Source organism: Nannospalax galili, unplaced genomic scaffold (genome assembly GCF_000622305.1).
Source record: "Nannospalax galili isolate Female #2095 unplaced genomic scaffold, S.galili_v1.0 scaffold1263, whole genome shotgun sequence".
Taxonomy (NCBI): Eukaryota; Metazoa; Chordata; class Mammalia; order Rodentia; family Spalacidae; genus Nannospalax; species Nannospalax galili.
The window spans coordinates 149035-162543 of NW_008349124.1; the positions used below are offsets into that span (position 1 = coordinate 149035).

Consider the following 13509-nt stretch of genomic DNA (forward strand, 5'->3'; position numbering starts at 1 on the left):
TTTTGTCTTTTTGAGACAGGGTCTCCCTGTAGCCCCAGCTATCCTGGAACTCACTGTGTAGACCAGGCTAGCCTTGAACTCACAGAGCTCCGCCTGCTGCTGCCTCCTGAGTGCTGGGATTAAAGGCGTATGCCACCATGCCTGGCTCATAATTTCTTTCTTTTTTTTTCTTTTTTTTTTTTTTAACAACAAAGACACTCTCAGGACAAAACTCACAAAACTATGAGCTGATCAAAACCATGACTGATCAAAAATATAGCTCTCTCATTATTTCTATATTTCACTTTTAAAGGTTCAAGCATTTGACCCCGCCCATGGATCCAAGTTTTAAGACATATAATTCCAAATATCATCATTTCTATAGTTGAACGAAAACTAGATGCACAGTCTTAATGTGTGTAGGGAGTGTCATTAAAATCCCTCACTGCAACATTTAATTTCATAATCACTTGAAAATTCATAGTATCAGCTGGGCGTGGTGGTGCATGCCTTTAATCCCAGAACTTGGGAGACAGAGGCAGGTGGATCTTTTGTGTGTTCGAGGCCAGCCTGGTCTACACAGTGAGTTAAAGGATAGCTGGGGCTACAAGGAGACCCTGTCTCAAAAAGACCAAAAAAAAAAAAAAGAAAGAAAAGAGAAAATTCATAGTATCATCAAATCTTGCTAATTATGAAAAAAAGTAAATTCCTCTCATAATTATAGTACCATTATCAACATTTATTTGTTCCTAATTAAATTCAACTTCAACTACCTGATGTTGAGTTTGAGGTAGCTGTATTATGGATCTATTGTTCAGGCAGTGGCATGGTTCTAACCTGGAGCATCAGATTAGATTTAAATGGGAGGGAAATAAAGTTCTTTTGTGAGCATGGACATATACACGGGATCTATTTCTTTGCATGAAAAGTGGAGTCAAAAGAAAAGGACTCAAATTGTGTGGCTACCTTCCGGTTAACATGAATAAGAATGTGCACAAACTCAAGCTTGTGTGAGTATTCGTTCAGCAGAGCGCAAAGTGACTGGATGAACCTGGATCCATCTGAATTTCTCTGGGAGTAGTAACCCAGTGCTGTGGAGTATGCGTACAGGAAGTCAGCCTCCACAGGTATCTTCTGGCTCACTACCTCATGAGTGCCACTGTCTGTCTCAATACCACAGTCTAGCGCTGTACCCTGGCAGGCCTGAATAATGAAAAGTCTGGGTTTTCCCGTTAGAAAAACCCAGTTCAGAGTTTGGCAATAATCTCCTCTGAAGAAATTAGTTAATTTTTTCAGGTCAACAGATCCATTTGTTCCAAAATTTTTTCCTTCCTCACCATGGCTTAGACTTCCACAAACAAAGCTGCCCCTCTTGTTGTGATCTTCTTGAGAAACATTGTGTAACAATTCCAAAATTTCTTCATGGGTAAGATCATTTTTATTCCTGACTTCATACTTCAAGTTCATGAATGTTTCTCTGAGGTTGGCTGAGCCTACATCTGTACCAGATTGAGGTGACATCCTGATGCTTTTATGAAAGTTATTAATTATTATACATAAACCTGTTTTAGGATAATCGATTTTGTAACTATTGTCCAAGGATATTCCAGAGTCCATTAATTTTCTTCCATGTATGCCTTTTGTTTCAAAATTTTTAATGGATTCTCCATGGCCAGTTTTTAAAACGCAGGGCTCTCAGCTCTGCGCCACAGGACTCACCACCTCCATTCCAGTCTACATTGCCAGCCTGCAGCCCCTAGTCCTGGAGTGGAGAGCCTGCCCCCACCCAGGCCCCGCCCCACCCAGACTGCTCCTCCTACATTCATGTTTTTCTCAATTCTATTTATGGTAGTTATAGTTTTTTTGCCCTATAAGTACTGGGATTCTGATCAATTCGATCTCCAATAATCTCCTCATCAAAGAGAAATCCTGTTTCTTTTTTTAAGAAAATTTTTCATTTTTTTACCTTATTTTATGTGTGTGAGTGTTTTGCTTGCATGTATGTAAGTGCATCATGTGCATACAATACCCACAGAGACCAGAGGAGAGCATTGGCTCCCCTAGAATTGGAGTTACTAATGGTTGTTTAGCCACATATGGGTGCTGGGAACTGAACCCAGGTCCTCTTCAAGAGCAGCAAGTGCTCCTAACTGCTGAGTCATCTCTCTAACCCCCAAAGACCTTCTTCCTTTTTTTTAAAAAAAAATTTTGGACTTATTTTATATGTGGGCGTTTTGCTTACATGCATATAAGTGCACTAGTATCAGCAATGCCCAGGAGGGCAGAAGAGGGCATCAGATTCCCTGGAACAAGAGTTACAGACAGTTGTTAGCTGCCATGTGGGTGCTAGGAACTAAACCTAGGTACTCTGCAAGAGCAGCCAGTGCTTAACCACTGAGCCATATCCTCAGTCTGAGACCTTATTTTTTTGTCTTTTTGAGACAGGGTCTCCCTGTAGCCCCAGCTGGCCTGGTCATTATGTAGACCAGGCTGGCCTTGATTTCAGAGATCAGCCTGCCTCTGCCTCCCAAGTGCTGGGATTAAAGGCGTGTGCCACCATGGCCAGCTCAAGACCCTCTTTCTTTCTTTCTTTCTTTCTTTCTTTCTTTCTTTCTTTCTTTCTGCAGTCCCAGCTACTGGGAAGGCTGAGGCAGGAGGATAGTCAAACCCAAGAGTTCCAACCCAGCCTGGGCTACATAGTGAGACCCTGTTTCTTTTCTAAAATTCTTTTTTATTTTTTTTAATTATGTGTATATGTGTGTGTCTGTGTGTGGGTTTGTGTACCTGAGTACAGTGCCGGAGTTATATTCTTTGAGCCACCTGATGTGGGTGCTGGGAATTGAACTCAGGTCCTCTGGGAAGAGCAGCACATGCTCTTAATGGCTGAGCCATCTCTCCAGCCCCACAATACCTTATTTCTAATAGGGGATGTCATGTCAATGACATGGCCCAGGAACCATGACCTTTAGTAGCAGGGTTCCAGGGTAGGTCGGTCTTGTAGCCACCAGCCACAGGTAACAATTTGGCATTCAAAATGTGGCTGCTTCAATTTGAGACATGCTATAAGCACAGAATATTCCTGAATGGGCCCAGTGGAGTTTGATCTCAGGAAAGAGGAAGTTTGGAGACCACAGAGTCACTCCTGCCAGCCCACCACCACTTCCTTTCTCGTTTCTGTTTGGACAGTTTCCTGAAGCAGAAATTGCAACCCTGCTTTTCTACTTGTCTAATCCACCTCACAGGCAGCCTCGACCTTACTCCTCCCACACTCCAGTCAACACTCCTTCCTGCCCAAATAAGCAAGGGCCCTGCTACAGCCCAAGGTCCATGCCCACAGTCATCCCACTGAGCCTCAAAGGTCTTGTCTGACTATTCCATTCTCTGCTCTAAATGTTCCTCTCACTTTTCCCATCTACTTAAATCTTTTCTTCTTCTAAAGACAGGGTCTCACTACGTAGCTCTGGCTGCCTTAGAACTCACTGCTTCCAAACTCTTTAACACATATAAATATACTTTCCCAAAATAGAATACTCTTTATTATGAACCTCGAATACACAAGTATAAATGACAAACACGGGTGTTTCTCCCATTTACCTCACTGAAGTTCTCATAAAACATAAAAAACAATTATAAACAACACTTTCTCCAAATTGCTTTAAATGTCCAATATCAAGCATCAAGGTGCTTCTTGAGGTCATGCAGAGTAGGCTCCATTCCTGCCCCAGGCCCCAAGGGAAGGCACCTGACTCCTCCTGGCTAAAGGACAGCAGAGAAGAGGCCCATTTTCCACTGGATTCAGGGCCCTGGCATCTGCCCTGGACACAAAGATCCAGGGCAATGACATTATCTCTCTGATAGAGAGTGTGAGGGGAAGTGTGAACTGCCTTGGTGACAACAGCTGAGCCTGCAGCTGGCTTCTGGTGTGAGGCCGAGCACCTCTCCTCTTTCATCTGCACTTTACTGAAAGCCTATATACTGTCACATTGGGGCCTTTCTGGGCTTTTCTTTCTATGATTAAATGAACTTGTTTAGTCAAGGATGGTCTTGAACTACTGATCATCCTGCCTCCACCTCCCAAGTGCTAGAATTATAGGTTTGTGCCACCATCTGGATAAAGAGCACCCTACTTTTGTCCAAGGAGATGGCTAGACCCCCTTAATGATTTTTCCACCCAGTCATCCTTAGAAACTGTTCCAAGGAAAACATGTACGGAGATGCCTGTGTGTATGAGGGAGCATGTGGACACTTACATGTGTCCATGTGAGCAAGACTTTATGTAGCCACATGCCTCCAAGCACTAAGGGCAGGATGCTGCTTGTCAACAAAATAGATAATCAAGTACAGAAAGTTGGTTAAAAATAAAAATCTGTGTGGGTGGGGCAGGGAGGAAAGTTGTCTGATCAGCTCAGCCCCAGAGCTCACAGGTATTGGAAATGGCAGAGGCCAAGATCCCACCCCAGGTAAGGCAGAACTAAGATGTGCCCATAGGCATGGATATACAGGAAGTGAAAAATCATCCCAGCTGTTCAAGCCAGTCGCTACTGAACATGGGGCTGAGGCTGAGCGGAGCAGGGGATGCAGATGGGGAGGCATTAGAGAATCAGGCTCCACATCAGCCTGCTTCTCCATCTGCCTGTGGAAGGAAGAAAAAGGATGTAAGGTGGCATTGTCTTCCACTACTGTGCAAGCAGCTGTCCCAACAAGCCTGTGGTCCCTTTAGCAGCCAGTATGTGGTCCTGTAACCAGCTCTCCTTCAGCCAAGACTATCTTTCCTAGGAGAGCCAGAGCAATGCCTTACCATGTCCTGTAGAGATCTGAATACAGTTATTGCCTGATCTCCAGATCCTGACTCTGGCTCAGCTTGTCCTCTACTTAGACTCAGCCAACCCTCACCACTGTCCTGGCTGGTAACCCAGCAAATAATAATGTCACTTCAGTCACTGATTCCATGCAAGACACAAAGCATGGTGTCCAAATGATGTCTGGCTACCACAGACACTATTGTAGAGCTAGCACTTGTAGGAGTGGAGAGATGAGTGGACCACAGATCCCTCCTACAATGCAGGAGTAGGCAGGGCAGAAGAGCATGGACAGACTGACAGACCCAGGGTTCCTAGAGCCATCTTCAAGGCAGGGACAAGGCCTTGGCGAGGCGGGTCCAGAACCATGACTTGGTGCAGGGGTTGGTGTAGTCACAGATAGTGATGAACCTCAGGATGCTGGGAAACTCCTTCTTCATTGCCTTGTACTTGATGGGAATCAGTCGCTTCTGTTGGACACCTGCAGGCAATGAGTTTGGTGCTAGGACTAGGCCCTTGCCCCATGGTAAGGCACACCAGTCCCCAAACCAAGGGATAACACCAGCTCTCCACCAGCTAGGTACCCAAAGCATATATCCGCTACATAAATAAGTATACAGGTGCACATTCACTAAGGTGGTCTGAGATCTGCTGTGCCTTGGACCTGCATCCTGGGACTTTAGATGGGGGGAGGGCTGGTATCTTAAGGCCATAACTACCCATCCCTCTTTAGCTGAGGCAAGCCTGAACTTACCTGGAGAGAGGCTGAGTGCAAACTTGGTCTGGAAGTCACACTCTTTGCTCTGCAGGTAATCATCAGAGACAACCACCACCATGCGGCGACACCTAAGGAAGCAGGGTGTAAGGTGCTGTTGTGACTTCCTTAGTTTACACCAGAGGACAGCCTCAGGAAAGGCCTCTGAGCCCTGGTGAGACAGAGACTAGCAGGAGAGGCCTAGCATCTGGACCTCAGGCTTTGTGTACTCATCCACCTACTCCCTTAGATGCCCAACTAACCTCTTCTCAATGAGCTCACTGGCAATAGACCAAACACAGGTGCCTGGCAAGACATCACGGTCAGACACACACAACTTCAGCCGATAGTCTGTCTGCTCCAGTTGCCGGATCATCTCTTGTACAAACTCGATGTCATTGGGGCAGTAGCAGATGAAGGCATCAAACAGCTCTGGAGCATGTCCTGGGAACAGGGCACAAGGATGGTGGTCAGATCTCTACAGAAAGGCTTAGAGGAGCCCAGCCTGGAGTCCTCTATTATGACAGGCATATCATTACATTACAGTCTCAGTGCAACCCAAAGATAGGTCTACTATTATCTCCATTTCTTAGATGGGAAAACTGAGGCTCAGAAAGGGTAAGTAACTTATCCAAGGTCCCAGGTCCATCTGCTTCCAACATCTATGCTCTGTACACCACACTGTCCTGTGGCTGTGGCCCACCTATCCTAGTCAAGGGAATACTGAGCCCTTACCCAGGGGGTCATCCAGTGTCGTGATGCCTTCCAGCTCCTTTGTTTGAGGGACACTGCTTTCCACTCTGGCCACCTGTAAGGGCTTCTCAGACTCCTGCTGCTGCTGCTTCACAATGTACTTCTGACAGTCCTCCTCTGTGGAGAAGAAACAGGGTGTTTCTCACAGAGGCTCTCCAGGGGCCCCAGCTCTCCAACTGCACTCAGCATATAGCCCCTATCAATCCCCCTCCTCCACTGTCCCATGTTGGGCTCTGGGCCTTCAGTCCCTGGTACCATGGGCAGCGCTATAGCTCTGACAAGCTGACCTCCTTCTGTGACACTCCTAAAGGGACATCAGTGATAGTCTGGCTATCTGGGCAGCCACTAAGATCAGGTGGGGTGTCTGTCTCTCTGACCCTCCATACTATACTGGATCCCCTTTCTAAAGTTTCTGAAATTGGAGTCATGGTAGGCTTCTTGTAGGATGCAGGGCAGTGGGAGAAAGGGTTGGAATGTTAGAAAGTCCCAGGTACCTGGTTAGGGTGCAGTGAGGATGGGGCTTAAGTCCCTCTCCTGCTCTGTTGCTCTACCTGACACAGCTGGGCCACCCCAGGGAAGCCATCCTGACTCTTGGCTCAAGTGAAGGCCTTAGTTCATTCCACATCCTTTACCTAGCTCAGGACTTTTGCACTCTCTCCACGTCCCTATCCTGTCTGGCATATTAACAGAGAACCATACCCTCTCTCCCTCCCTTCTCTGGCACACCCCAGAAGAGTCCCTCGAGGCAAGATTGGCTACAGAGGCATGGAAAGGCCAGCCTCCCCCACCCGGGCACAAGGCCAGAAAGCAAGATCCTCACTTATGCTGGGCCCCAGCTCCTGTAGTATGTCCTGTCGATCCAGCGTGGCAAACAGCTCCAGCAGCCGGCCCACCGACGCTCCGGGACGCCCCTGCCAGGCGTCCAGCAAACTGCCGGTGGGGTCCGGGCGCGTCTCCAACTGTCGGATCTCCAGGTACTCGAAGCCCATCTCCTCTGCCAGCGACGTCCAGTCGGCGGCCATCAAGGACCGCACGTTCAAGAACAGCGATAGGCGGCACCGCACTCGCACGTTGAGCGCAGCCAAGGGTAGCGAGAACATGGAGGAGTCCAAGGACACAGACCCCGCGCGCGGGTCTTCTGCAGACATGGCGAGCCACGGGAGAACCTCGGTGCGGCCGGGTCGCCTGCCGAGCTTCCTACTTCCCCTTGGGCTTCTGCCGCCCCGCCTTCTTTCACTTTCCGAGAAGCGCCGCCCTGTCCTAGAATCTGGAGACCCGCCACTGCCCTCGGTGCATACCGAACCCGGAAAAAAGAAGGCTGACACCTGGGTTGGTCCTGGGGATCTGGTAGTGGTGGCAATACTTGGGGAGAGGGCATTATATTAAAGAGAGCTTTGGGGGCTGTAAGAAAACAACTTTGCTGTTTAGGATCTGATGGCGTTACATCCCTTCCATGGAGAATCTAAGAGGTTATTCGGTTCTGCCTCCAGAGGACGGGGAAGGTGGAGGGTGATGGGGGAGGGGGGGAGTGACCCAGTCACCCTGCGGGGTACTTGAGGGGCACATAACTCTTTTAGTAATACAATATGGAGAGACAGACTGCCTTTTGAGGTAGCAATGGGGAAACTGGATCTGCCTTTAGCAGTCAAGGGCCGGTGATGGCGCTGCCCTTCAAAGGGGGAGGGTCACGACCCCAAGGTTGGTATTTCGTAGGGTGTCTTGTCCTTTGGTATCTGGGACAAGCCAAGTACTACACTCCCGGTTCTGCAGAAAATCTGCCTTTGGGAGGAAGCACCTGGTTCTTACTCTTTAACGTTGGGGACACAGTCCAGTCCCGGGGAGTCATGTTTCATTCATTCATTGATTCACGGGGTCCCCCCGGCCCTGGTGAATATCCCTCTTATGGTGGGCACCAAACAGGCATAAAACTGGTATAAGACATGGAGGACCCTTATCTATAGTTAAAGACCTTGTTTGCCTTTGATCATCTTTGTAAAATTGTTCTTTGCGCCAGCTGGGAATCCAAAAGAGATTGCGTGACAGCCCTAACCTCGTCGGGGCAGGACTCAGCGCTATTTAGGTCCTGTGTCTTGGGCTCTGGGACCCGAGGCAGAGCAGGGAAATTCCGGATGGAAGAACCCGGGTTCTCGCCTAGCTCTCCCAGCAAAGCGAGAAGCGGTGGGCCGGGCTCCAGTCCTTCAGTCAGTCTGCAAACAGCGCAGAGCACTGGGGGAAGGGCGACCTGGAGGCCAAGTTCATTTCAGGAAACCAAAAGTTTGGGGTCCCGCCTCCGGTATGACTACAAAAGGTAGAGAAAACCGTAATGTTGTCAGACTGCGTTTCCAGTAGGGGCTTAAGGGTCTATAAGTCTGATTGGCTGCGGTGGGCAGGGCTTTGAGTGGCAAGCGCGTCCTGGGCGTGGCTTCGGAAGGCGGAGCGTGCATCTGGGGGCGTGTCCTCAGCCAGACCCTTCTGGCTGGCTGTGTCAGGGAGTGGGCAGAACCTTGAGAGGTTCCGTGACGCTATTCCCGCAGAGCCGTGGACTACGTTTAGGCCTCGCGTGGTAAGGGGCGGTTCTGCGCCTGCGCTTATAATCGTTTTTAATTCAAGGTCTGCGCCCAGAATCCAGGCTAGACCACAGGACCCTGTTCTGCCATGTATCGGCTGCAGGTTGTGCTGGGCCACCTGGCCGGCAGGCCCGGGTCCAGCTCCGCGCTGCAGGCCGCACCCTGCTCCGCTGGCTTCCCGCAGGCCTCAGCCGACGACGTGGTGGTGGTGCACGGACGGCGCACCCCCATCGGCCGCGGACGTCGCGGCGGCTTCAAGGTGAGGAGCCTGGGGAGGAGGCCGGGACTCCGCAGGAGGCCAGTGCGGGAGGGAGCCCGCCCTCTGCTGGGTTCCCCGAGGCCGGGTGTACCCGAGCTGTGGTCAGTGTGTCCCCCGGGTGGGGATGGGAGAGCCGGGTTCGCAGCCGCCGCGCATCTACACCCCCCTGCAGGACACCACCCCTGACGAGCTTCTGTCTGCTGTGCTGACCGCGGTTCTCCAGGACGTGAAGCTGAAGCCGGAGCAGCTGGGAGACATCTCCGTGGGTGAGCGCACCTGTCAGGCCCTGCGCTGGATCCTCCCCGCCCTCTTGTCTTCTCCCCAGGGCCCCCAGACCGGATTTCACTGAGGGACAAGGCTATGGGCTCAACTGACTTTAGTGGGATTGTCCCCATACGGCGAATCTGTGCCTAATCCTGAACACATTTGCTCCACCTTTAGGCACATCTTCCTTCTAAGTGGAGTGGAAACCAGGAGTGCCTGTGGTAGGCATTCTAAAGTCTAATTGTTCCAGGAGACTCCAGGAGGTGGGAGACCACTATTCTCTACCTACACTGACATCCCACCTGTGTCAGAAACCATCTAGTCCAGCCCCAGTTACAAGCGCAGAGACTGTGGTCTGGAATTTGTGCCAGATCTGAATCTAAACACAAGGCCTGCATGTTCACTCCACCCGTGTTTCTAATTCCTCCTCTTCCCTCCTTGAACTATAACAACACAATACAGGACACAGTTTCATCCAGCAAATGCCAGCCTAGGTCAGGTCCCAGTTCCTCCTCCCTGCAGTGACAGCTTGGAGGAGGACACTGGGAAGGTGAGCAGTTTTAGAATCTTGCTTCCTCAGCCCACAGGCCTGGTTTCATAAGCTTTCAAGATTTACACTGTGTTCCTCTTACCCTAAAGACAGGGCAGTCCACCCACCTAGTCTGGATGCTTGGGCAAACGCTGGGCTGGTGGATGACAGGACAGACTGTTGTGTGCTGACTTCCCATTCCCCAGTCCCTGAACTTTCACAGCTTCAAAGGAGCTTGGGAAGAACCTGAAGTGATCATGAAGATCTGAAATGTCTCATTAAGATTCACAGGTGAACCTTTGTGTCTAAAACACCACTTGGCAGTAAATAAGATTATTTTCGGTTTATAGGCAATGTGCTTCAGCCAGGAGCCGGGGCCCTCATGGCACGGATTGCCCAGTTTCTGAGGTAATCCTTCCACCTCTGAATCCAACTCTGTGGCCCTTAGTGGGGATCCTGGCACCTGGGACCAGCCTGTGGGTGGTGGAGGATCAGGTTGGATGGCAGATACCAAGTCTACCAGAATCCTTAGAATCTCTGTAGTGGACCCAGCGTTTCCTCTACTTAGTGGAGGTATGGTACCCTGCCTCCAGCCAAGGCACCCAGGGTTTTGGGACTAGAGCAAAGGTGGCCTGATTTTTTTTTTCCCCAACACCAACTTATTGCTTACCCTTTGGAAGTATGGACTCTGTCCTCACATGCTAGAAAAATAAATTACATCACGCTGATTAGTGACTACTTGAGCAACCTGGTAACTAGAGACACAGCCCATCAGAAGCTGAAGAATTGCAGCAGTACTCAGAGGCAGGTGGGAGTTGGGAGGAGCCCACCTGGGAATCTTGGCCCTTCTACTTTGGGAGCACATGTAGATAGAAGACCCGCCTCCTGCTGCATGAATCAAGAATACTGGACAAAGACAAAACAAGGAAAGAGGAAAACCCTCTGGGAACTGAGAGAGGGTCAGACTTAGCCTGGGGTTTAAGGTATCCTTCACTTCATCTCCTAATTTTCTAGACTCGTCTCTCCTTTTAGGGCAGGGAGGGAGTTTGAGTTTTTTGAGACAGGGTCTCCCTGTAGCCATGCTGGTCTGTAATTCACTGTGTAGACCTGGCTGGTCTCAAACTCACAAAGGTCTCCTGCTTCTGCCTCCCAAGGTGTGCGTCACCATGCCTGATTTAATCTCATCTCTTTTAAAGATTTTTATTTTTATTATATTTAATTATGTACATGTAAGTGCAGGTGCCTATGGAGGCCAGAGGCGTCAGATCCCCATGGAGCTAGATTTACAAACAGTTGTGAGCGTCCCGTTGTGGGTGCTGGGAATCAAACTAGGGTCTTCTGCAAGAGCAATGTGTGCATTAACCACTGAGTCATCTCTCTAGCCCCTAGTCTTTTTCTCTTATTGACTTCCTCGCTTTTACTTTTTCTCCTTCAGCCATCCCGTCTGCTTTCTACCCTCTCTACTCTGCCCATCTGTCCCCAGGGAGAGCTGTCCCTCCCTGTTCTCCTTGCTCTCACCACTTCCTGCCTAAACACTTCACCTGTGGGGCTTGACTTTTTCAAGCTCTCAAGCTCCAAATAAGCAGCCCTCCTGTCCAGTGGGTGGCTTTGTGCTTTTGTATCCTGTGACTTTGCCATCTGGCTCTGTTATTTCAGTCTCTGCCAGTGGATTCATTTTCATTGTGTTGGTTGGGCAACATCTGGGGCACAGTATTGTCAGTATCTTAGACTCCTTAACATGGCACCTTGTGCTCAGTAGTTATTTAATGAAAACTTGGTGGTTTAGGGAAAGGAGTTTGACAAGCGGGTAGTATGAAATTAGGGTACCTAAAAGGGGTGTATCAAGCCTAAGAAGCCACCTACTAAGAGCCTGCCCACACAGAATTGTTATAAAGATTCTCATGGAACTTCCTGAGGTTGTGAGTGTGTCTGAGGCGGGCACAGACCTGTCTCTTGGGCTTTGTACTGTTGCCAAAGGCAGACTACATCAGGAGGAAGTGACCAGATAGCTCCCAGGACTAAGCCCAGTGGGAAAGCCAGAAGAGCAAGGGATTTAAACACAATTAGTTGGCCATGCACTCAGAAGGCAGAGGCAGGTCTAGTCTACATGGGGAATTCTAAGCTAGCCAGGCTACATAGTAAGACCCTATCTCAAAAAAAAGAACCCTCCCCCAAAGAAAAACCAATGACTATGTCCTACAGAAGTCGTTGTTCAGGTAGGAGCAGACTGTTGCTGGCTCGCAAACATGTGAATACTGGTAAGGCTGCATGGAGCCTTTATCTGTGAGACATGACTCTTGCCCTGGTGGCCTGTCCTACCAAAAAGCTCACTTCTCTATTCCTTGTGGGCAAAAGAGATATCTAATTTTCATTGTTAAGTCTTCAGAAGGAAGAAAAATGTGGCCCAAACAGGTTTTTTTCCCCTGGAGTTGAGAATCATAGGGTAGAAGGGCATGTAACTGGGGACCCTAGGTAGCAGATAACTGCAGACAGGGTTTTCCCAGTGGCTCCCCACTTTTTCCCATGGATCTGCCCTGGTGGGAGCAGGGCTGCCTGTTGTCCCTCAAGTCTGTGTACACTCTACTGGGGACATTATGGGACTCGAGCCTCATGGAGCCTGCTATCCATGAAACCTGTGGCCAGAACTGACTGCCATTTTCCTTCTATTTCAGTGGCATCCCAGAGACTGTGCCTTTGTCCACGGTCAATAGACAGTGCTCATCTGGGCTGCAGGCAGTGGCCAACATAGCTGGTAAGTTATGACTGCTGAGTCTCCATGGCTATAGCCTGGCCTTGGCCCTGAACCCCTGTAGTTGAGTGAGCAAAGTTGCTTTGTGCTGGGCCAGCAGTAAGCATTTCTAAGAGGTCTCAGAGGAGTGGAGGACCACCCCTTATCTCAGACCCATGCCTTTTGTGGTGTTCTGGGTCTTCTGTCTCTGAGGCTTCCTCAACAAATGCACCTAGAGAACAGGGAGGGGAGGGGCTGTGCTGCTCCCAGGACAGACCCACTCTAGCTAAGGATGGTTATGAAATGCTTTTGTTGCAGGTGGCATCAGAAATGGGTCTTATGACATTGGCATGGCCTGTGGGTAAGAATTTCTAACTGCTGGACCTTATTAACCAAAGCAGCAATCAAACTAATCTTCCTCTCCTTGTTCTGAGGGGCCATGATTTCAGTATTCTCCCTGCCCAACAAGGCAGCTGTCTGGGCTGGCTCCCACAGATGCAGTCTAGGAGCTCAGCCTAAGCTCTGACCACTTAGGAGTGGCTCAGTCTCAGCACCAGCTAGGAGGTCAGTCAGCCTCTTAAGATTTCTTCCCTGGAAATCTGCCATGCTGGAAAATGTGGACAGGCATGTTGAGAAACTACCACAGAAAGCCTGGTGTGGTGGCCCACGCCTTTGATCCTAGCACTCTGAAGGCAGAGACAGGCAGATCTATGTGAGTTCAAAGCCAGCCTGGTCTACCTAGTGAGTTCCAGGCCAGCTGGAGCAACAGGGAGACCCTGTGTCAAAAAACCAAAAAAAAAAAAAAAAAAAAAAAAAAAAAAAAAAAAAAAAAAAAAAAAAAAAAAAAAAAAAAATACACAAGGATATAAAAAAAAAA

At 49.3% G+C, this 13509-nt stretch overlaps 3 protein-coding genes across 3 annotated transcripts in view; 1 reads left to right on the top strand and 2 right to left on the bottom strand.

Annotated features, from left to right (window-relative positions):
* Window positions 1-888: 888 nt before the first annotated feature.
* LOC103744668 (caspase-3-like) lies at window positions 889-1596 on the bottom strand. The gene has a single exon (XM_017801465.1). It carries the CDS (start codon window positions 1594-1596, stop codon window positions 889-891), a length of 708 nt encoding a protein of 235 aa, XP_017656954.1.
* A 1893-nt stretch (window positions 1597-3489) lies between these two features.
* On the bottom strand, window positions 3490-7567 carry Myd88 (MYD88 innate immune signal transduction adaptor). Its single transcript, XM_008846494.3, has 5 exons — window positions 7106-7567; window positions 6268-6402; window positions 5796-5976; window positions 5533-5624; window positions 3490-5259 (listed from the first exon to the last, which is right to left on the bottom strand). Exons 1-5 carry the CDS (start codon window positions 7431-7433, stop codon window positions 5105-5107), a joined length of 891 nt encoding a protein of 296 aa, XP_008844716.1. The 5' UTR covers window positions 7434-7567; the 3' UTR covers window positions 3490-5104.
* Window positions 7568-8797: 1230 nt separating this feature from the next.
* LOC103744661 (3-ketoacyl-CoA thiolase B, peroxisomal) overlaps window positions 8798-13509 on the top strand; it is an 11159-nt gene continuing 6447 nt past the window's right edge. Inside the window, exons 1-5 of the mRNA XM_029570094.1 lie at window positions 8798-9111; window positions 9284-9377; window positions 10255-10312; window positions 12577-12656; window positions 12951-12993. Coding sequence (XP_029425954.1) covers window positions 8941-9111; window positions 9284-9377; window positions 10255-10312; window positions 12577-12656; window positions 12951-12993 — 446 coding nt within the window. The 5' untranslated portion in view covers window positions 8798-8940. The remainder of the gene's footprint in view (window positions 9112-9283; window positions 9378-10254; window positions 10313-12576; window positions 12657-12950; window positions 12994-13509) is intronic.